The 23,194-nt window shown below is 38.2% G+C and overlaps 1 protein-coding gene across 1 annotated transcript; it reads left to right on the top strand.

Moving 5' to 3' along the window:
* Nucleotides 1-5,159: 5,159 nt before the first annotated feature.
* ANXA1 (annexin A1) lies at nucleotides 5,160-22,917 on the top strand. Its single transcript, XM_075527199.1, has 13 exons — nucleotides 5,160-5,309; nucleotides 8,754-8,832; nucleotides 11,081-11,174; nucleotides 11,966-12,060; nucleotides 13,724-13,837; nucleotides 14,463-14,553; nucleotides 15,564-15,643; nucleotides 16,591-16,647; nucleotides 18,027-18,120; nucleotides 18,744-18,839; nucleotides 19,910-19,968; nucleotides 21,024-21,146; nucleotides 22,529-22,917. Exons 2-13 carry the CDS (start codon nucleotides 8,767-8,769, stop codon nucleotides 22,586-22,588), a joined length of 1,029 nt encoding a protein of 342 aa, XP_075383314.1. The 5' UTR covers nucleotides 5,160-5,309; nucleotides 8,754-8,766; the 3' UTR covers nucleotides 22,589-22,917.
* The last annotated feature ends 277 nt before the right edge of the window (nucleotides 22,918-23,194 follow it).

Raw genomic sequence — 23,194 nt, 5'->3', positions numbered from 1 at the left:
AGTGTTGTCTCTTACAACAACGTAATCTTGCAACAGGGTTCAGTCTCTTTGGAGATACGGAGGACTGTTCATCCTGCTTCTTGGTCTCACTGGAAGACACTGCCCAGTTCCACTCCTCCTAGGATCAGTTGTGATATGCCAGAAGCTCTCCTGTTTTGTGGGGTATTTTTTGTTTTCACAAGACTTTTTCTCCATTAGGGGCACTGAGCTTTCCACAGCAGTCACATATTATTCCATTGTTTAAAGTAAAGCTCTGTCATTTGGATTCCTTTCTCTTCAATGCCACTTCTGTTATTATATACACCCTCTGATTAGCATCACAGACTGTATAGGACAGTAAAAAGCTTATGCATTCCTACTTCTTTGTCTTGTCCCCTTAGTACTTCCCACTGCGCGTGCACTGAGTTATACCTTCCCCAGTGATTTACTATTTTTGGCACAACTTCATCATCGTACAGGTCTGTTTTGCTCTACTGCAATTTGGAGGAGGATTTGTGTAACCAGGGTTTCCAAAGCTTTTTTCCTAGAGGCTTCCTAGAAGGTCCAGATTTTCCTCATATAAATTACTTTGGCACACAACCACAGTGGAGTCAGGGCTTATGCCTGGGAGGCAGTCTGACAAGTTGAAAAAGCTTCTGGAAGCATTTCTCAATCTGCATCCCTAAGACGAATTCCTGGTTCCATTAAAATGAGTGACAAAACTTGAGCTCATTTAAGCTGAATGTTCATTCTAGTTCCTAAAATGATGGCATCTTGACATGACTTCACACACAGCTATTCTGCCTGTTTCTAGTACAGCATGGGCTATTTTTATTTCTTTATGTAGGGGGCACTTCACTAACATTTTGTGTCTTCTGGATAGCCAAGCTTTGGTTTACCATGAGACTCAGAAAATCCCTTTACAGTTCTAGAAATTTCTGGAGCTACAGAAAGGTATTTACTGCAACTAAGTGAATAGTAAGTATTAGAGCTAATTATAGAAGCAGGTGCATGTTTGATTAACGAATGGAGTTCCTGTTGCCAGAGGATCAATGCCAATTCAGTATTTCATGAGGCACTAACAAAATATTGGCTAATCCATGATGAAAAAGAGAGGTGAATGATAAATATTTTGTGCAGTGCAAAAATAAATACAATTAATCCCAGCTAGAAAATTCCTCAAAAATATTTATGAACTATTTTGAATCAGTATCAAGACACAAATGCATGTTGTCCAATCCTTTCCCTATTTGCAAGCTTGCAAAGAGGTCCGCAGCTGAAACATGATATGAATGGGAAATAACGCATTAATGAAAATAAATCCTTTAACAGAGAAGCCGTAAGAGATATTACACAGTTTTGATTATGTGTCTTATGGATATATTTTCTTTAAGTATGAAACTAAAAAAGAAGTTCTGTGTCTAGATTTGAAGGTCTATTCCACCCAGCCCATAGTATAGGATGATGGGGATACCCATGATCACAACCTGACTGTTAGATGGACCTATCTAGAATCATGCAGATTAGGTGCAAATGAATAGATACGATAGCTGTTTTCACTGAAATTGAAATCTAATCTGTTGTAATGTCAAAGGATGAGATGAACTTATGAGGAGGCACTATACTTCAGTATGCAGAAAAGACATTTTTCTGAATAATGTAACTGAGACATGCTTCCTAAAACAGAAATTTGTACAGGAATTAGTAAATACATGTTAGTGGAAGAAGTACTGGGTTTGCCCTGGAATGTCTTGCTGGAAGTATCACTGCCTTCAGTAGGACTGCTGTAACTCATACAGCAGTAACATTACGTGCTCTTACATCTATATCATCTTTATCACTGTCTCTATTACTTGAAATCTGAGTACAGCTGGTTACCCTGCAGTTCCCGACTGTCTAAGGAAATGGAATAATGTGTTTCGATGCAGTTTTGTAGGATGTGAATAAAAGCTACTGAAGATAAATGAAGTCACAAAGTGCAAAAGATGAGAGAGGCAGATTCCAGGTGGCTCTGGCTTGCTATCAGCTGGCTCAAAATGGATGACTGTCCTGGTGGGAAGTAGGCAGAGCTCTGTTTTATGACTTATTGCCTGACTTAGTACCCTCAGGAGCTCCTGCAGGATAATGCTATTTCATAACAATGCAATTTGTTAGCATCAATTTCCACTTAATCTTTATCTCATAGGTAACCTGAAGGTCACTTGTAAAATGGGATTCTTTGGCTGAGTGTGGGTAGAACAATCCTCTCCCCAATATCCCCAAACTTAAGTCTTCTTTAAGGCATCCCAGGTAGAACAAACACAGAGCTACAGCAGGGGAGGCATCAGCCTCTGAAATAGATGTAAGGGCTGCTGATCTTTCTCCCAGCCTCCAAAAAAGTTCCTGACTCATTTTGCTGTCATCTTGTGTAGGATGAATTGCTTGGGGAAACTCCATCTGCTCACTCAAGCTGTTATCACCAGCCTCAAGAGAAATATTTGGCAAGGCCAAATCTGGCAGTTTACCAAGAGCGACTATTTTTCTTTTCTATTTTAACTGAACATTTCTGTTTCTCTCAGCGGCAACTATATTCCATACTACATTGACTATTGTATCAAAACAGTGATACTAGCAGTATCTGAGAGACGTTACATTGAGTAAAAAAGTAAAGAAAAACATTTATTTTTGTCCCATTTACACTATGAGAGTAGCTGCATGCTTTGCCACTTCCGAATAAACAATACCAAGTCAACAATAAACACTACACAAACTGTTACAACTTTGTGAAACAAATTATGGAGTTACAGTTGAGAACTTAACAATAAACACTAACCCTTCCTCTATTAAATTGCATTTTTTAAGTGTAAGCGTTTTGTACAATAAAGGTCTCTAGCTCAGATGGTGACTCACTCCAGTTTCAGAAAGACGATGAGTCAACATCTCCCTGCCAATTAAGAAAGAGGAAAAGCAAATGCAACAGCTCCTGCAATGAGTTGCAGAACAATGCCTTCAAGCCAGGCCGGAAAGACAATACAATAATAAAAAAAAAGATGTGAAGAACTACTATGATGAAAATGGGATAATAGTCCAATTATTTAGAAAACGTATTAGAAAAAAGAGTCAACATGGAAGAGTGTCTTACTAAATACGTGTAACATACTGATTCCTACCCTTATAGGCTTGCAGTAAATGCTGCTGTGCTATCTTCTTTACTGAGAAAATGCCAAAAACTTACAAAGATGCTCTGAGCCTGTGTAACCCAACTTTCTAGGTTATTTCATTACTTCAAAAGACTCAGCTAGGTGCACCTGGGATACGCACAGATTTCCAGCTTTTCAGTATAAACAGATTGCAATTAGCCACGCTCCCTAATAGACAAGGAAAACAGTTCCAGAAAGAGTGTAAACAGAGGTTTTGGCCAACATCCGACATCAGTGAAATACGACTGGTAGTGTCGTACTGACATGGAGAAGGGCATGAGGGCAGGAGTAATCTGAACTTCACGCATCATAATTACATAAACAAAACCACATACAGCTTGCTCACAGTATTGCTGTCAGCTGGTAGGCCCCTTCAGCTTACTGAAAATATCTGAAATGCCTTTGTCAAATAACATGTGAAATATGCAGGGAAAAAGGAAAGAACAATGTGCAGGGGAAAACTGTTGCCAGAGAGTTGGGGGAGCTGGGGGCTCCCTGGGGGCCAGGACTGGGGGGGGGTCCCCATAGGGGTTGGCAAGGCAGGGCCTGGTAGCTCCTTCTGTCCCACCACCCCAGCCAGGAGCAGCAGGGGGCACTGGGGGCAGCCCCAGGCATCGGGCACCTTCCTGGGGATGGAGATGGGGATGGGATGGGACAGGACAACAGCCCACAGGTTGGGCCCAGCCCAGGTCCCACAGCCAGTCCCAGCCCAGCTGCAAGACCAAGTTCTGGGGCCACAGCTGAAGGCAGGTCGCAGAGCTGGGGTAGCCTGGCCACCGCCTCCCACAGCACTACTGGGACTCTTCCCTTGGCCCAGTGGGATGGGAACCTCCCTGGCTGTGCTGATCCTGAGCTGACCCCCAGCACCCACAGCCAAACCCTGTTGTGGGGGTCACATTTAGGGCCCCAACAGTTTTCTACAGAGCTATTTTGAACAGAGGAAGGCGTAAGCAGTGCTGGATTGTGTATGCAATGATGTGCTACATTTGAGGAACTTGTGAGTGTCCCCTCTAATGCTACCCAGCAGTCAGTTCCCCTTCCTCCTCATTTTATTAATTGCTACACCTGGGTTTCAAGGGCAGACTGCATTTCATGTATGATCTTGAGAGACAGATCAGCCATACTTCCTCATTCTGGAGGTACCAGTGTGTTGCAGCAGATCCAGGTCAGCAAAAAGCAGGAGTACAGCCAGCTCGGAGGCCAATCTGCTAATTGCAAATGCTGCTGGTTCAGGAAATGGTATTCTTCAGTGAGCACCACTTTCCGGCCCAATCTGAGATGTTAGAGATACGCCACGTGGTGCTGTGCCGGACGTGCTCCTGAAAATGTGTTTGGCTGGCTTGGTGAGGAAGTGCTTGCAGAAAACCGCTTCTAGCAGGCTGGCGAAATCCCTTATCTTGTGTAAACCACTCTCACTTTGAACTTAAGAGTTTAATCTGAATGTTTCAATCTCTTTCTAGTTATGTAGGTGCCAGTTATTGCCCTTCAATTAAGCCTGCCGGTTTCCAGGTGTTTCCTTTAAAAAAAAAAAAGAACAAAAAAAAAGATATAGGGTATCGATATTAAGTTTTAGACATGCCTTATTCCTGGACCATTTCTGCCATGGGTTCATGTGCAGAAGAAGCAGAGCTAATAGTCACCAGAGCTCAGTGAAACGTGGAAGCCGCATCAACTCTTCTCCGCTCTTTTTTCTCTCAAAGTTTCACTGAGCAAAGATATGCCTTAATATATTCACTTTGAAGTAGTATAGCATCAAATATGTAAAAATGTGAACGGAGTAACTCAAGTTTAGTTTTTTAACATTTTAAGCTTACGATCCCGAAAGATTTATGGCAATTTACTACACTGAGTGACGTGGCCACAGCAGGGGAGGAGAGCTATCAAGGCATGCTCATTCGTTGTCTTTTCCCTTTTGAAATGTGCCCCTGCTTTCCCCAGCACATAGTTTTGCAATGACTTTTTTTGTGTGTTTCTGTGTTTTGGACACTACCCAGATTTAGCTGCTGCAAAGAGCAGCTGGTTGCTGGGGCTGTGCAAACACGCTGGTTGCTAGGTGGGGTCTGCCGCGCGGTGCTATAAAAGCATCGCGAGCCTTCTGCTCTCTTATTCCTGACTGTGCTGCCCTGAAAAGTAGTATTTGTGAGGAAGAAGGTAAGTTTTCATAATTCTTTGCTGCTCTCTGTAGACCTGACAAACTTTAAGAATTGTGCACTAAATTTGTCAAGTGACCTGGCACAATTTTCTGTGGGTTGGATTTGCTGGCATGGGAAAAGATGGGTGTGGGCAGGAGAAATTCTTTCAGTTTTGAAACATTTCATGGACACAGAAGGGCTTGGACAATTACTGCTTTTATTTAATGCATGTAAGGAATGAAGAAAAAAAAGCTTAAAAGATTAAAAGCAAACTTATTTGGAGTTGACTGTTTCCTATGCTTTCTCTTTGCCTTTGTAGTAGGCTGCTGTAGAAACCTGCAGGAAAACTGGAGTTGCTGGAAAACTTTGTGCTTTGTATGGAAACTTAAAAAAAGAAACAGCTGTTGTTACTTTAACAACAGTTTGCTGCTTTGGGACTGTAGAGGGGTCTCTGCTCATGAAAGTGATTAAAATGAGGCAAAGCAATCTTTTAGAAACGTCAGAGCAAAACCCTGGTTTTGTGACTAAGAACTTAGGCAAAGCCACATAAGTAAGGGCTGTATCATCTGGGGCTTGTTCTGCTAAAACTTTCCACTGAATTTTCCAAGGATGAGATTGTTTTTCTCTCTGATGTTTTCATTCGTATTCAGTAGACTTTCCCACTGTAAAATAAATTATTGTGTTAGAACAATTGCCTGTTTTTCTGGTAGGGTGCAATGACATTAATTTACATTAAGATCCTTGTAACTAGCATTGTACAGTAACCAGAGATGATATATCTGATACAGTTCATGACATGGTTAAATAAGCATGGAGAAATGGTGTCAATGGTATAATGTAGACATATAATGTATACATTATACACAGACTATAATGTAAAAGTCTAGTTTGTGTCTTTAAATATTTTCAATAAATATTGAGTATTTTGTCAAAACTTTTAAAAATTTGCATAAGTTCAGTTCAAGGATGCTTCTTCTGGAGACTGGGAGCCAGACAGAAAGCAACATTGCAGTAATTCTTGTGAAGCAACAGTTAGGGTTTTCAGTCTGGATCTCTGTTTGATTTTTCATTCCAGTTGCACTGTTGATCATTCCAATTGGGAATGATAAAATGCATAAAAATCACAATATTTTTCAAACGCAGAAATTTTAAGTTCTTGATGCTCTTTCCTTTTAAATGGAAAGCCTACACATTCCAGTTTGGGAAGTGGGATACATGGCCTGGACAATATTTTTATTAAACAGAATAACTCTCAAATAGGTATTCAGTATAGAGTAAGCAGAAAGAAGTGTCACACTTTTCTGTGGTAGCTTCTGTTTGCACCACTCTGTAGGTACATATATTTTTTCATCTCCCTGATCATAGACTTTGTCCTGAGCTCAAAAGTAAAGGAAAATATATGGCAGAAAGCCATCAGTTCTTCCAGTCCTTTTCATACTAACTTAAAATAATATTTTGACTGAAGTTATCCCTCCTGGATCTAGGTATTGTTTACATGAGCTGTTTGCATTTTAGAGTGGCGTGAGTCAAAGCACTGGGAAAGACCTCTACTCTGTCAGGGGGCTGGCTGTCTTCCTAGATTCCAGTCTTCTTTTTTCTTATTAGCCATAGTTTCTTATAAAGTTGGCAAACAGTTTTATATGTAAGGTGTTTTTTTAACTTTCTGAGCCAATTCAAGCAGAGTAAGGTCTTTAGCCCCTCTCAAGAGCCATTGCTTACTTTGACTTCTATTAAAATTACATTATTTGTTTACTAGATGGAAGTAGATGGATCTGCATGCCAAAGTGTCTTTATTTAAAAAGGAGGGAAAAAAAAGACTTAGTTTTTAAGGCACAGAATTCTTTTACTGTATCTCTAATTTAAGTTAAGATAGACATGAAGGTTTAGAGGCTTAATAAACCCAATTTAGTGTAGGCTAGCAGCCTTCTGCTTTAGTCACCCCGGAGAGCAGCAAAACCTCTAGAGCCGGGTGTGAGGGGTGAGGGTGGGGACAGGCAGAAGTAATGGAGATGTTAGCAGTTCCCCCTGGAGCCAGCTCTACCAGCTTGATTCCTGAGAAGTGTTACTTTACCAACCAAAACGCAGTTTTGGTCCCACCTCTTCTTAGATCTGGTGCTGTGAAACTGAATCTTGTTTCTTAGTTTTAAACGATTATACACTCTGTGAATCTATTAGTTGACAGACATATCTGTACATGTCACTGTTGGTGACTCAGTTCACGTAGTATGGAGACTTTAGAATGTTTTCATGCTGCTGCATATGGCCTTTATGTATGCTGTCATAAAATGCAGCAGAACTTTACAGACCATAGTACTTCATCTGGCCTTATATACTTCTTCTGTCAATAAAAGAAGGGTACAGGAGTCACTATAACAGCTCGATCAAATGCCTTTTTTAATAGCAACATAAGCTTTTCTGATCCTTAAACGTGCATAAAAGTTGATCCTTACAACTGACATAATATTCTGACCATTATTTACCCATATAGATGGTAGATGAGACCTACTCTAAGTAACATATAAATACAGATTTGGAGTCGGTTTCAGTTTTTCTAGCAGCACAGGCAGAGCTGAATCTTGGGCCCTCAGGGCTGAGGGAAGGGCACAAAAGCAAGTTTTCTGAGGGAGAGGGAGTGTGGGTGGCTCCTGCCTTGGAGAGGGGAGGGAAGGGTGGAGCTGGGCTGGAGGGCTGGAGGAGGGCTGTGGGAGGTTAGCTGCCTCTTTGTTGGCAGCTGAACGTGGAAGTAAGTTTTACAGTTTTGTTATGAGGGAAAGAAGCAGCTGGGCTGCAGCTACACTGGTGTGTGTCACTTTAAATGACTGCTTTTTGCCCTTCCTATGGGACACAGGACATAGGTAAGGCAAGTGTGTTTGTAGCATAAGCAACATCATTTTTTATACTCGTGTATATGATCTACATTATATCATTTGTACCCCAAGATCATGAATAGCATCTTGTCTCTTCACACTAGATTCAAAGACACTCCAGTTTGCCCAGCAACATTATCTTTAGTTTATTGTTTATATGTATGCTTTAAAACCAAGCCTCCCTTACAGTTTGCTATGGAAGTGTGTTTCGGGAAAAAAAAAAAAAATATTTTGAGCAGATCAAAAATACTTTATTTGATAAAACATTAATTTCTGCTCTTTGTTCCCTCACTGTTTCTATTAGCAAACAGAATATTCCTCACTTCAAAGTTGTTATGAAGCAACCTATTCATTATTTTTGGGTGCTCAATGTCAAATCACTTCACCATTGGTCTTTTTTCCCATTCTGCATGGTATCTTCTGGAAAAGCTGGGAAACCAGCTTTCTGGGAAACCAGTGGGAAACCAGCTGGGAAACCAGTGGGAAACCTTGAGTTGCACTGGTGCTGAAAAAGATGAAAAATGGCTTGTAACTTGATGAAAAATGGTTTGTAACTTGATGAATAATGGTTTGTAACTGGATGCATCTCTTCCCAGAAACTCTGTCAACATGGCTATGGTATCAGAATTTCTGAAACAGGCATGGTTCATGGAAAATCAGGAGCAGGAATGTATTGTAAGTATTACCACCTTTTGAGAGCATCATGCTATTTCCAACTACTTTTAGAAGTGATTTAAAGGCATAGGCCACCAAACGCCTTTCATATACTCAAAGGGAGGAAAGCCAATGGCAAAACTCCAGATTATTAGAACTAGAACCCAATTTTATTGCATCATATAATCTAATATAATCTAATAACCTAGCAAGTCTTCTATCAGATGAAAAATTACTCTTATGTGCACATACCAGCCTAATTATCAATTCCTAGGCAGAACTAGTTACTGTAATGAAATTGTAATTTCCAGTGGCCAATCACTGATTCACTCAAGCTGTCCTCTTTAAAGTAGTAATCTGATGCACAGGTGGGTGAATGTGTAAGAACATGTTCAGATGGCGTACATGAGAAAACCAGAGACTCTTAGGCTGAGGTATGGGAAGCCATGAGTTGGAGCCCAGGAATGTAAAGGAGGAACTAAGCTGGTTCCTAGTATACTAAGAACTAGTATAGTTCCTAGTTTTGGAACTAGTATATGTCCTAGTTTTCATATCATATGTTGTGCTTATGGTGGAAAGAGTCACAATATGTAATAAAACTTCTCAGATGATCAGTAATGGTACTGATTAGAAGGGAGGCTTATGGTAGTGAGAAGTCAAGAGTTAATGCACTAGGACGATGTGGAGAGTCTTTGTGATAATGAAGTTGATTAAGATACTGAAATGACTGTCAGCAAAGGTAAAGCTGCACACTGCGAAGTCACAGGAGATCCTGAAAGAACTTTCATCTTAAAAAATTGAACACAGGGGAAATTTCAGTAAATAAATTGTCTGCTCTAGACGTTTGTGGATTTTGTAACTTTGACTCCATAACATTTTGTGCCTAAACATTTGGTTCCACCATCTCATCCCCCTTGCACCCCGAGGGTCCTGAGTCATTCTGGCTGTGTTGGTTAAAGGCAGTTTTTTATTGCTAGTAGATAAGTTTGTCATGGAAAGCAGTATACAAAGTCTAACTTAGTGTGCCTGGGAAACAAGCAGCAAACCAGTTCCATTCCTCTGTTGGCTTATCACGCAAGTCACAGAGATTTTTTCAAACATATGCAAGACACTGCTTTAATTATGCAGTCCCTCTGCTCTTATACAACTCCTAGTGATATAATTGTATAGGGAGTTGAATATTTAATTATCAGATGTTAGAAGTGTACAAAATTCAATACAGAATGCTGTACGTAAAACATGTACCCATAAGACCTTGCCATTTGTCTTGTGCTATTTAACTTTAATGGCAAAGGATTTAAAAAAATTAAAACAGTGAGTTGTTGAAACAGGACAAAGAGTACAGATGATTCTGAAAAAGTTTGGCTAAACTACTGGATTTTTTAAAATAAAAAATCTCAACATATATCATACCAAGGGAAATTTTATGTAAATATTTCATCCAAGAATCTTGGCACATTTTATAGCTTCTGTAAAACACGGTGATGAGTATGGCATCGGTTGGGTAGTGTTGTTGGGTTATAGACCCTACCAGTAACTTGGTTTGTCATGTTGCTGACTTAGAGCAAGCCACATAATCTGTCACGTCGTAGAATTTGTCATCCCTAGTTATTCCCAGAGCACTTTAGATATTGACTAGGGAGTGCCCATCTAGGAGTGAATTCACCAAAGGCAGCCAGTAGATAATGTCTGTGAAGGAAGTGTGGCTTACGTCTCAAGTTTCAAAGAAGCTGGGTAACAGTTCTGCACTTCCTTGTAAGATTAGACTTGAAATCTTCTCCAAGATCTTACATGCAAGCAGTGCTTGTAGCCTTAGCTATGAGTCAGCTGAGAAGTCAGTTAATGTGATGCACAGTCAATTGGCATAAGATTGCAAGGAAATAAGTAGCATTTTAGTGGCAGTGCTTGTAGGATTTAATTGTGGTTTTAGAGCCTTTAAAATTTGGACATAATTGCCTAATGTAACGGTTGAGAAGTGTTTTCCCGTGGAATCCAACTTACTCTGAGGAATACGTCTTCAGGTGCCTAAAACAAGATATGAAATACTTTCTGTTTAATAGAAGAGGTGTGAAAGGAATAGATCCAATGCATATCCATTACTGAGTCTGTTTAGTTCTCTGTAGTTACAGAATTGAGTATGTTCCTTGATAGTCCTATAATAGGCAATCCCAAATACATGGTTATTTAGGCATCTAAAACTACTTCTTTGCAAAAATATTCTTTGGAATGAGCAATTATTATTTTTTTAATTTTTTTTTTTCCTCTGCAGAAAAGTTCAAAAGGTGGCCCTGGAGTACAGTCATACCCTAACTTCAATCCATCAGCTGATGTTGTTGCTTTGGACAAAGCTATTACTGTAAAGGGTAAGAGAAGTAAATATTTAACCTGCTACATTAGGTCTCCCCCTTAGGAAATTTTGAGAATAGTACTGAATAAAATATCAGAGTGAAAGGCAATGGCAAGCAGGAGAGATGCCTCTGCTTTTAAAAGCTTGGCTACACATTAAATTATGCCACTTGGTAACGAATCTCAACTCTTTGATATCCTGATGTTGTATTACAATTTCAGACCTTAGTACTACATTAAAGTTCTTGAATATGTTGAAGGAAGGATTGTAAAAATTTAATTTCTAGAGAATCAAAAAATATTATAACATACCATACTAATACTTTTTGATTTGATTTCCATAAAATCCCTGCAAGAGGCAGTGAATATGCTGATAATGTAGTGTATGCTTCTATTGCACTTCTCTCTTTTAATGAAATTCATATTTGGCGCTTTGCCTGTACTTTGAAACCTTTTTCAATGTGACTTACTGAGATTAAATGAGTATGTCATGTAATTCTTTTTTTTTTTTTAGTTATTCTGTAGTGTAAGTTCTGTACTCAGAACACTTTAAGACTTTCTATATGAAATTGTAGAAACATAGGTTTCTGTATTCTGTGGTAATCTATTTGGTTTCTTCACTACATCACTAATTGTAAGTCAGTAGATGATTACAGTTTTTCCTTTGGTTAAACTTCAGTGTGTCAAGAAATCAAAATATGAAATAAATAAAATAATAAAATGTAAAAATTATTATTTGGCTAAATGACGCACTGGAGACCACTCTATTTCCAATATATTAGACATGTTGTTGTTTGGTGTCTTGCAGGTGTGGATGAAGCTACCATCATTGACATCTTGACTAAAAGAACAAATGCTCAGCGTCAGCAGATCAAAGCTGCCTATCAGCAGGCTAAAGGAAAGGTAAAGTATATTCAAGCCAAGCTTAAAATTACACCCAGAATATCAATGTTGCTCCTGGCTCAGATGATACATATAGCTTTAGCTTCATAGAACAAAAAATTACAGTTTTCTGCCTTCTGTAGTTTGTGAAAACCATGACAGAATGATAATACCCTGCAACTATATTGACAGGGCTGAACCTTTTGTATGCCGGCCACTATTTTGAAATAAAAAGAAAAATTTTGAAGTTCTGACTTTCCAGCTTTTTGAATGCCCTAAAGATCCTTTAAATCACTAAATCACTGGGAATGCAGAGACTTCACTACCACCTGGGAGACTGTCTGCTGAGAGAAAGGGAGAGATGGAGAAAGCGACTTAAAGGCATCTCTCTGAATATTTAAGTCCAGATAGAATGCTAAATAGGATAGGAAAGTTGTAGGACCATAACACTGTTCCACAAGTATACCAACACTGGTATGGGGATGGGTGTACAGGGGGCAGTGTTCTTGTACCTCTGACTGGTAAAACTGCTAGTCCCTGGAACTGAGAAGCTTGGAAATTACTGAATGTTTCTGGAAAAGGTTTTAATAGCTCTTACTTTTCTTGATAACAAATTTTCTCCAGTTGAACCTGTAAGTCTAAATTGAAATTATGATTGCACAGGTAGCATACCAGAGTTAGTGAGTGTTTGCTCCTTGGACAGTGATTCCTTTGAGTTTTTTGCTTTGTAACTCTAAGTGTAACTTTTAAGGTCCAACTTAGAAAATAAGTCTAATATCTCATTTTAGCCTAGATTTCCTGTTTCTTTTCAGGAAACCTCACTTGTGGTTTTCACAGTCCTCTCCCCGCTCAGAGGAAGCTTCAGTCTTGTAATTATATTTTTTAAGGACCTAAATTAAAATATAGCTTGAAAGACACAGGGAGACTAATGCTGTTAGATTATTAGATACCCTGGTTCCTGGCACACCATCAAAAGCAGAACAGAACTAACTACGGATGTAGTGTTTGCTTCTGAAATAATCTTGTTGGCTTAGGTATCCTGACAAAGCAGGTTGACCTTCTCACTCTTACAGCCACAGCCTTGACAAATACTTGGTGGAGAATAGGCCTGTAACTTTTAATGTAACAAAATAGAGTACTGAGCATTTGCAGATAGGAAGCAGAATAAAACAGATTTTTTTTTTAACTTAAATTTAGGTCAAATTAGAATATAGCGCAAATCATAACTTCAGGACTTGCAGGTTTGTGTGCGGCGATATTACAGTATGTCCATGGTTTCCACTGCAAATTCTGTATCGTTTATGCAATAAACGGATGAATTAAAATGCTATCCAGATAAGCAAATCTTAACAGCAATATAGTATTACCTTCTCCTAAAAAAAAGTAGTCTGTTTTGAGTCTTCTTCTGATGCTGTAAATGGGTGAATATGGCTGAATTGCAATGTGTGAAAGCATTCCTGAATACGTACTGAAAAACCCTGACACTTTGATTAACATAAAGGTGACAAATTAATAATTTCAAGTAGGGCTTCATAATTCTTTCTAGTAGCTAAAGAAATGATGTAGACTAAGATTCAGACTTAGAGATTAGAGAGAGAGATCAGACTTAATTTTTGGGCTGAAGCTGAACAGCAGATTTTTACCATTCCCTAGCTTAGTGTGTTTCTTATTCTTCCTGTCACAGAGTCTGGAAGAAGCCTTGAAAAAGGTTCTAAAAAGCCACCTGGAAGATGTTGTTGTGGCTCTGCTCAAAACTCCAGCTCAGTTTGACGCTGAAGAATTAAGAGCCTCTATGAAGGTAAGGCAAAAGCTTCTGAGAAAATCTTTCCTAAAGAGCATAAATAATTATCAGGGTCTGTAAGTGACACTGGACTTGGATTTCAAAGCTTGTGTACTGTCTTCATTTTAACCCTATTTTGCAAAATTAATCTGTAGTGGTAATCCAGGTTCTGAGAACAAGACCCAGCAATCTCCGCTGAATTTAAGGGTTGGAGGAGATGACTGGGTGCAAATGGCATACTTTTGTGAGAAAGAACTCCTGCCTTCTGAAAACTGGTTGCTGATGTAGTGGTAGAAGGACATACTGTTTACATACATGATTACATAAGAGAAAACAAAAAGGGAAGGGGGTATTTTTCTTCATAAATTTTATATTCCTATCTTTTATGTGCACTGCTTGGTCCCTTTAGCACGTCTTTTGGGTATCAGTGATATTACATGTGATAAAAATTAATTCCAAAAGAGCTGAAATTTCCAAAAGAGCTGAAATAACTATATTGCATGGAAGCACAATGTTCTTCATTTTTCTTGTTCCACATGGGCCTTCAAAGCCAAGTCCGTGATTTTCATCTTATTTCTGGTCTTCTAAATTGTAAGTTTATTGTATCAAATAACATTTCTAAAATTTCAACCATTTTTATCAGGGGCTTGGAACTGATGAAGATACCTTAATCGAGATTCTGGCCTCAAGAAACAACAGAGAGATCAAGGAAGTCAGCAGATACTACAAAGAAGGTAATTCAGAGCAAGAAAGAAGTATTAATGGTATAACTCTATAGCAGACACACTACAGTCACAGCTCCGCTTCTCAGTATGAGAAGCTGAGATGACATTGTAGGAGGCAAGTGAACCTTCACATAAGATTGAAAGAGTTGCAGGGGAGGGAGGTCATACTGACTTTTTCTGACCTATGTAGATCCCAATACAGAAAGAAAAGGCACACCATCATCCCCAGACCTGCAGATGTCTCATGGAATGGGCCATGCATTTAGATGCTTTCTAGGACACAAGCAAAAACCAGCTGCTTTTCTTCTATTGTAACCAAGCCTTGCCTGACCTCTTAAGATCTCACTAGGCTTGAAAAAAAAGCTTATTGAGTTAGCAACACAGATAACATCAGCAGTAGGAGCAATCAGTGAACTAAAGGGGGATGATCTTTGAAGAGATAACTAAAACATAATGTGGTATCTCTCATATATGTAAAGTTTCCTGCAGTCAGTCAGTGTTGTCTAATTAAATTATGTTTTCTGAGATTATGGGCTAACTTTTACAAGAGATTTCCATCCAAATAGTCTCAGTTAGAAGCCCAAATTAATAGTTTGATTTTTCAGAAGAGTTTTGTGATTGAGTTCAGTGCTGACAAGAACAACCAGAAATAAGAATGAAAGACAAATGGCTCAGAAACAGCTTCAGGCTTTTTTTTGTAGTTCACAAGCAAGAACCCAAGACAATGCCACCCACAAGACCTTAGAGAAGGACTTTTTCAGCAGATTTTGGGTTTAGCCTCCAATTTCACAGCATGTCTCAGGGATTAGAGGACATGTTACAAATGTACCCCTTCTCTCAAAGCTAAGTGAGAGAAAGTAAGAAAACTGCATTTCCAGTGGGCATATTTAAGTGGGAAGTTAAGTAAAGGCTGAAAAATCATAGAATGGTTTGGGTCGGAAGGGACCTTTAAAGATCATCTAGTCAAATTAATTGATAACTTTAAAACAAACTATGAATCCTTTTTCTTTCGATTTCAGTGCTGAAGAGAGATCTGACTCAAGACATTATCTCTGACACATCTGGAGACTTTCAGAAGGCTTTGGTTGCTCTAGCCAAGGTATGCTGTGCTTAAGCATTTTGAGTGACATTACCCGTTAGAAAAAATTAATGTTGTCAAGACTATTTTAGAGCAAGGCATACAATAAATAAGGATTTAGATAATATTTATTTTCTTGCATTATTTTTTATTTACATATCTTAGACCATATGAAATTGTTCTTAAACAAGCTATAATGAGATTTTATCTCAAATGCATTTTGAAAAACAGTGATATTTATTATTGTTTATCAGTTATGCTTTTAAGACTTTTTTGTGATAACTGTAAGCACTTGAAAAAACAACAGGAATAATGTCATGTCAATTGACTAGAAATAGAAAAAGAAGAAATGCTTACAATTAGAGAAATAAACCTTTTGGCTTGCTGTTAAGATACATTTCTAGTAGTTAGATAATGGGACAGGGACAGGGAGCTAACAAATCGACAAGGTATTTTGTGAATTTATGTTCAAAAGCAGATGAGTTTAAACACTGGAGCCACCCAATAAAAAGACCCTTTTAAAATGCATAAATATTTGATTCCATGATTGTTCAGAACATGTATATGAAGCTTGTACATGCATGTGGGATTATTTTTTGATACGTCTGTGTGCATCATTTTGATTTTCAGTTTTTGGTTTCAAACTAACTTGAAAAGAGTCTATTGAATGGTCATTAGGGACCAGATCACAGCTTCCAAGCCTCTAACTTCACATTAAGAAACAATACTTCCTGTGGATTTTAATGTAGGACTTCAGAAATGAGTTGCTGATGGCCTTAGAAATGTGAGCTCTGACTGATTAACAAATACAATAGCTTTATTCACAGAATGATTGACATAACAGTATCTATCTGCAGTTATGTATAAAGTTATGTATGAGAATGGTAGGGCAGAATTCTAAAATGCTGAGTTTTGGTGAACTGTATGATTCTGAGTACCAGTGAACTTGTATTTATTTATTTATGTAGGCTGACCGATGTGAAGATTCTCATGTGAATGATGAGCTTGCTGACAGTGATGCCAGGGTAAGATCATACTTGGTACTCTGCAGAGCTTCTTCATCTGACTTACTTGAGATTACAAACTCTGGCTGTTAATGTTCTACCTGAATCTTGTGCATTCCAGGCCTAACAGAGATTTATATGTTATGTAGCATTTTTTTCTGAGGGGATACTATTTTAAAAAAGTTCATGTAAGCTTCACTGTCTGAAGGAAATTAAATTTTCACCCTAATATCTAGCTTCAGAAACATTTCTGCAAGACCTCTTCTAGTTCATATAAAGCATGCAGACCATTTGAAGTAGAGGTCAACAACTGGAGGGATTAGACACAATCATCTTTCTGTTCATAACACAGTTTTTGAATTGAGGGACAAGGGTGTGCTCAAGTATGTGCAGAACCAGCTACCATACCTTGACCAGCGTGAACTCTGCAGTATTTTAGCTATAGCTATTGCTTTACAGTGATGAACCCTTCAAGATTATTGGGTAAACCTCACAGTAATTTTCTGAATAATTTTAAAATTAACAACTGACCTTTCCCTTATTTCTTCCACCATTAGTGTGATTTTGTTAAAATCTTGGTAAACCTTAGCAGTCTTTCCTGAGTTTCCACCTATAAAATCTTACATCACTGTTACAATTTAAATGTAGATTGACTTTAAATTGAAATTTAAAAGATCCAACCAAGAAAAGGCCATTGAGCAATGCTGCTTTTATTCCTGCTACATAAGGAGTTTAGTTTTATCGTCAGCCCTAGATATGAAAGGTCAGTAAATTAATACTCTGTCTAAGCTCAAAAGTTCAATACTGTTTCTCTCGGTGCAGAGAGAGTGTTGTTAAATCTTCTTTGCTGCTGTTTGGAGGTCTTTAATTATTACTTCTAGAGAGGTTTGAGGACGTGAGGAAAATGAAGGAGACCGATTTAGTTCTTACTTCCATTAAAGTCACTCCTGGAAAGACAAGGAGTACGTGGTGCGTAGGCTGCTCCTTCACATTTGTCCAGTTAATATTAGAGATAATTTTATTTGTCTGAAGAAAGCTTGCCAGTCCTAAACTCCCATGCAGAATGTAAGCATATCATGATATATGAAAAATATCTTCATTCAAGAATGTAGTATACCCAGGACAGCTAGACGGTGATCGTAAAATGTCTGAAAATGTGTTTTGTAGCTGCATAGTGTTCTCTAGGTAGTATTATGACATAAGTGAAGTATGAAGTATTGCTTGATAGAGCTAGTTAGTTAGAGGTTGTGTAGAGTTTTGTTATGGGTTGTGTTAAGGGCCTGAGTTCATTACTGACAAGCAATGGCCTACCTTTGGCTGGTAGCCTCAGAAGTTCAGTATTTCTGTTTGAGTTTTACTATACTGATGTTAACTTTACTACTTTCTTTTCTTTATGACAGGCCTTGTATGAAGCGGGAGAGAAAAGGAAAGGAACAGATATTAATGTGTTTGTTACTGTTCTTACTGCAAGAAGCTACCCGCATCTCCGAAGGGGTAGGTTGGATGAAACTTTGTGCTTCACAAAGGCCTGCTCAGAACATGGCCTGCTCAGAAACTCAGAGAAGATATAGATTATCAAGATGTGACTCTGACTGCTACAAAGGTCTTTGTAATTGGATACATGCTTGCTGACTAAGGGTGCACTTGGGAGCTTAGATGTTCTTTTCGTTCTAGTGATGAGCAATACCATTTAGGTTGTTAACAAAACTATTACCATGAAGTCTCACATGGCTAGTGATCACAAGGCCAAGGAATCAGTGTGGCAGGGGTTCTGAATGCTCCCCATTGTGGTCTTGCTCCTCAGCCAGTTTGCCCTGGGTATAGGGATATCACCTAATGTCAAAGGCTCCAGTGGAGTAATTGGACAGCCTCCATCCCTACCACTGGAAACACAAAACCTACCATCCTAACAAAGTCCCATTCCTTATGCTGACTCCACCAGTCCATGCAGTAACACTGCTCTTTACACTGTGCTGGCTGAAGAAAATGAGAAAGATGGCCTACAATCAGTCATCTGTGTGCACTGCTGCAGCAGTGAGGGCAGAATAAGGCAGAGGCAATGCAGGGAGAATGCTGTATTTTCATCACTGTTCACTGAGTGTTCTTCCCTTATTTAGTCTTTCAGAAGTACACCAAATACAGCAAGCATGACATGAACAAGGTACTAGATTTGGAGCTGAAAGGTGATATTGAGAACTGCCTGACTGCCCTTGGTAAGTAGTTCTGCAGATTGTAACCTAGTATATATACTGACCATATAAAAACCTACTTTTTACTACCGTCATACATGCTCTGATAGGAGGCCATTCTGGGTTTACCCTGCTTCATTGAGAAACTTGCTAAATAATACTTTGGAAAATCTAGTCTGAACATAGTCATTTAATTGAGTTATTTAAAGTCAGTTAAAGTTGATGAATGAGTAGAAATACCTCCCCTGATATATAGAAAGATCTTTTAAGGAGAACAAATGTGTCATCAACATAGGAAGATCTTTACAGGGAGTCAATATGTCAAAAAGACCTGTCAGAACAGGCACAATATGTATCAAAAATCCAATAGTTTTGAACCTGTCTTCAAAAAAACAAAACCAAACCCACTCTTCTCTAAATTTTGTTTTTCAAAGACGTTTATAATATGTGATTATTAAAAATATAACAGATTGCCTTCTGTGGTTTTGTTAAAGAAAATATTCTTATAAGGTTTGTGTTAAAGGTGTATATTAAGACCCGTAACATTACTGTTCCTCATGAACAATAAGGTGAGGCAGTGACTCACTTAAATCACTCTTATCAGTGGACCAGGGATGGAATCAGAAGCCAGACACCCATCTTGTTCTCAGCTTTTGTATTACAATCAAGCGTACTTTGGATAAAAGAATGAGTCCCATCACATCCCTCTTAATATCAGAAGTGGAGGGCAAGTACTTAGTATAACTTGGTTTACAAAACATCAGATCATAACCTCCAGCTCTGTTGTAGAAGACACAAATGCTTTCACATTTTTCTTCTTGGGAACTGCAACATCTTTCTTAATTTTGTGGCAGTAAACTGGGGAGCACAATCTTGTAACTATTCTCCCCTGACTGAATTGCTTTCTGAATAGACAGAGGAAAGGAACTGCTACTTCTCCCATATTTTGAAGAGAGGTAACAAAGAAGTAGCTAAATGGATATGCTGGTAGGAACACTGAGACTGCTTTTAAAGTGTTTTCTTTCCAAACTTTTGCCATTTGTTACTTGTTACATGTATAACAGATGTGACCTTATCTCATTGTTTTATTACAGTGAAGTGTGCCACAAGCAAGCCAGCTTTCTTCGCTGAAAAACTGCACTTGGCGATGAAGGTAACCTAAAGAAAGAACTTCTCTTTGTAAACATGGGGTGCTTTGTAAGCTGAAAAATAACAAGCTAGCTAGAGATCTCTAAGCCCTTTGTGTGATAAAAAAGAACTGCAGAAGGAAATTCAGTGTATTTCTCTCTCTCTTTCTGTTCTTTCTTTTGAAACCTCTGAGTGTCTTTCCATAGGAGGAGCTGTCTGTTTCCTATAGTGTGTTCAGGAAGGCATCTGTCCATCCACACATATATCTTTTACTCTAGACAGTGACAGAAAGCTAACTGGAACTTTTCTTATTTATGAAGCCGCAAAAATATTAGGGGAAAGCAATTACAGATCTTGACAAGAACCTTATAGGAGCCTAATGTTTGACAAGCCTAATCTTCTGGCAAATTTGGAACCTAAGTTGAGTGAGGCAGCTGGAGATCCTGAAACAATCTAGTATACAGGTATTTTCATAACTCCTGTGACTTGGTTAGGAACAGTATGTGAAAAACTGAGTGAATCATTATGAAAATACAGTTCATTGCACTCTTAAAAAATAATAAAAAAAGGCAGTGAAGTCTAGGTTGTGTCTCGTGTCTAGCAAGCACAATGAAGGATGTGCCTCTTTTTAGGAAACAGCTAAAAGAAATGTGTAAAAAGGAAATCCAGGGGTGGAGGTAGCCTGTCAGAAGTGAATTGTGCTCATAGGGAACAGAAGGGGGATATGAGGTGACCTCCTCATGAGAGATGTTAGAGGCATAGGATGTGGGCTCTGTATACCCACAAAGACATCTGATGGATTAACACGCAGAACCTTGATTTAAGATATTTCAATAACATAAGTAGCCTCTTTTTCTTTTTTTTTTTTCTTTTTTTGTTTTTTTTTCTTTTTTCGTTTTTTTTTTCTTTTTTCCTTTTCTCTTTTTTTCTGTCTTCTGTTTTCTTTTTTCTTTTTTTTCTTTTTTCCTTTTCTCTTTTTTTCTGTCTTCTGTTTTCTTTTTTCTTCTTTTTTTTTTTTTTCTTCTTTCTTCTTTTTTCTTCTTTCTTCTTTTTTCTTTTTTTCTTTTTTTCTTTTAACAGGGCTTTGGGACACGGCACAGAGAGCTCATCAGAATCATGGTTTCGCGCCATGAAGTGGATATGAATGAGATCAAAGGCTATTACAAGAGGCTGTATGGCATCTCTCTCCGCCAAGCCATTATGGTAGGTTTTCTCTCAGGTGACGTATGATATGCAAAAAAACCGAATGATTTTCAAAGTTAAGTAAGGGTTTGTTAACTCTTCTGCTCCTCAGTCACCAGTTCATCTTGAGTAACTCATTGTAGCTGAGTAGCTCATGTTCCCAGTAATTCACATGCTGGTAAAACTAATTCATTTTCTGGGGCAATGCTTTTGCTACAAAAGCTATAGCAATTTGTTATTAGTTATACATGTCTCGGGATATCATCTTACAGTAGAAGCCAAGAGTTGACTGGAGACTACAGTATCCCCAGGTTCCTGTGCTTGGGCAGACATAAGGTACATTGGCAGGAGAGTGGAGATGATTGCACTCACAGCTCTATGGGAGATATTTGATGCAACTGGCTATTGGTTTTTAACATTTGAAGTTCTCCTGCAAATACCTTGTTAACTTGACATTTATTTGGCCTGCTTTCTAGGTGACTTAAATAAAAATATCTTCTTAAAGGGGACAGACCATCCAATGTATTTTCCAAAAAATTTAAATGAGGAGGGACTTGAAGAAAGCTAAACTTGCAAAACAGCTTTGTGGAGGCTAATAGACACCACTAAAAAAAAAAAAAAAAGTCTTGACTGGACTAGAAACGTACTCCCTATATGTAACAAAATGCATTTTTTATTTTTATTGGTGTCTGCTACTTTTTCAGTTAGGTACCAAAGATCACTGTTACTCTTCCGTCATGACTGTGTGTGATCTGTAATTTAGTGTGTAATTACATTACTTCATCGTGTTCCAAAGTGATGATTGCGTGCAAATGGCTTGAGGTGTATCTTGGCTACACTAAAAAAATTAATACTTGTCTGCAAAGTAGATTGAAACTTGAAAAAACATCGCATGTAATAATTACAGTACATACCATTTTTTCCAAGCTGAATGAGTGATCCTGTGGTGAATTGAATATCACTGTACTATTAGCCTGTGTTTGAGATAATCCCAGATACAATGTGTATAGTGTTTTAATATTAATGAACATTGGACATCACTGGTCAAAGAAGGCATTTTCGCTTTATCTAGAGAAGAAAAGCTTAAGCTCCTGGGCGGATAGAAATCTTCTGTGCTTCTCTTCTTTATTTATGCCATGAGACCTTCCAGGATTTTTATTGGCCCTGTCTACCTCTGCTCCACTCTGGAAATGCATGTGTTTATTTCTAGGTCATATGAATAACTTCAGTGAGGGTACTCAGTTCAAGCTCAGTCTGTGGCTAACACGTATGTGTTATCAAGTGATTAATTTATTTAGGTGAAGGATTGATGTTTGGTACATGTATATTGAACACTTACTGAAATTTATTTCACTTGAGACCATTATCCTAACAATTGTGTTTATTTGTCCTTAAATTGACAGGATGAACTCAAAGGAGATTATGAAAACATCCTGGTGGCTTTATGTGGAAGTGATAACTAAGTTTCATGTTCCTGCAATGCACTCAAGTCCTGTTGCTGAAGGTCTTTATATTTGCCTCAGCTATCTATATAAAATACAGGCTTTGCACAGGGAGTTTTCTCTGGAATGGTACTTAGTCCATAAGTGTTATGTCGAAAACCTGTAAGCTGGAATGTATTTTTTCATTATCTTTATTCTGAAGTGGCATTAATATATCTTGTTGCCATTATTTATCCAAAGTCAAAGAATGCCCCCAAGTTTCTATTCACCTGATTAATCATGAAAAAGGTAAAGTTTTCATCTATGCAAAGCAAATAAACTTTTAAAAATAAAATTAACCCGTGTGGAAATTTTTATGTCCTTTGTTGCTTTTCTGCATTTAGTTTCAAGTTGTCTGTGTACAGTGCATGAGAGAAAAATCAGTAAATAACTTCAATAATCAAAAAAGAATGTAGCAATGTCACACAGTATAGCTGAGACTATACCGTTCTGTTTCACCTCAGCTAAGGTTTATGTAAGCCAGACATAAGAAAAATAACTAAAGATAATTTATTAAAAAAATTTAACAATATAAAAAAGATAATAATATCTCTGTCTTGTTCTTTTTCATTTAAATACCAGAGTAAA

The sequence above is a fragment of the Mycteria americana genome, chromosome Z (genome assembly GCF_035582795.1).
Source record: "Mycteria americana isolate JAX WOST 10 ecotype Jacksonville Zoo and Gardens chromosome Z, USCA_MyAme_1.0, whole genome shotgun sequence".
In the NCBI taxonomy this organism is placed as follows: Eukaryota; Metazoa; Chordata; class Aves; order Ciconiiformes; family Ciconiidae; genus Mycteria; species Mycteria americana.
Note: the sequence above shows the minus strand (reverse complement) of the source record. Positions and strands in the feature narration are given on the sequence as shown.

What these genes read in the sequence shown, in the direction of transcription:
- ANXA1 (XM_075527199.1), top strand. Translation starts at nt 8,767, where the DNA reads ATGGCTATGGTATCAGAATTTCTGAAACAGGCATGGTTCATGGAAAAT. An exon ending in ATCAGGAGCAGGAATGTATT is followed by an intron (nt 8,833 to 11,080) that starts GTAAGTATTACC and finishes TTTCCTCTGCAG; the next exon opens with AAAAGTTCAAAAGGTGGCCC. An exon ending in CAAAGCTATTACTGTAAAGG is followed by an intron (nt 11,175 to 11,965) that starts GTAAGAGAAGTA and finishes GGTGTCTTGCAG; the next exon opens with GTGTGGATGAAGCTACCATC.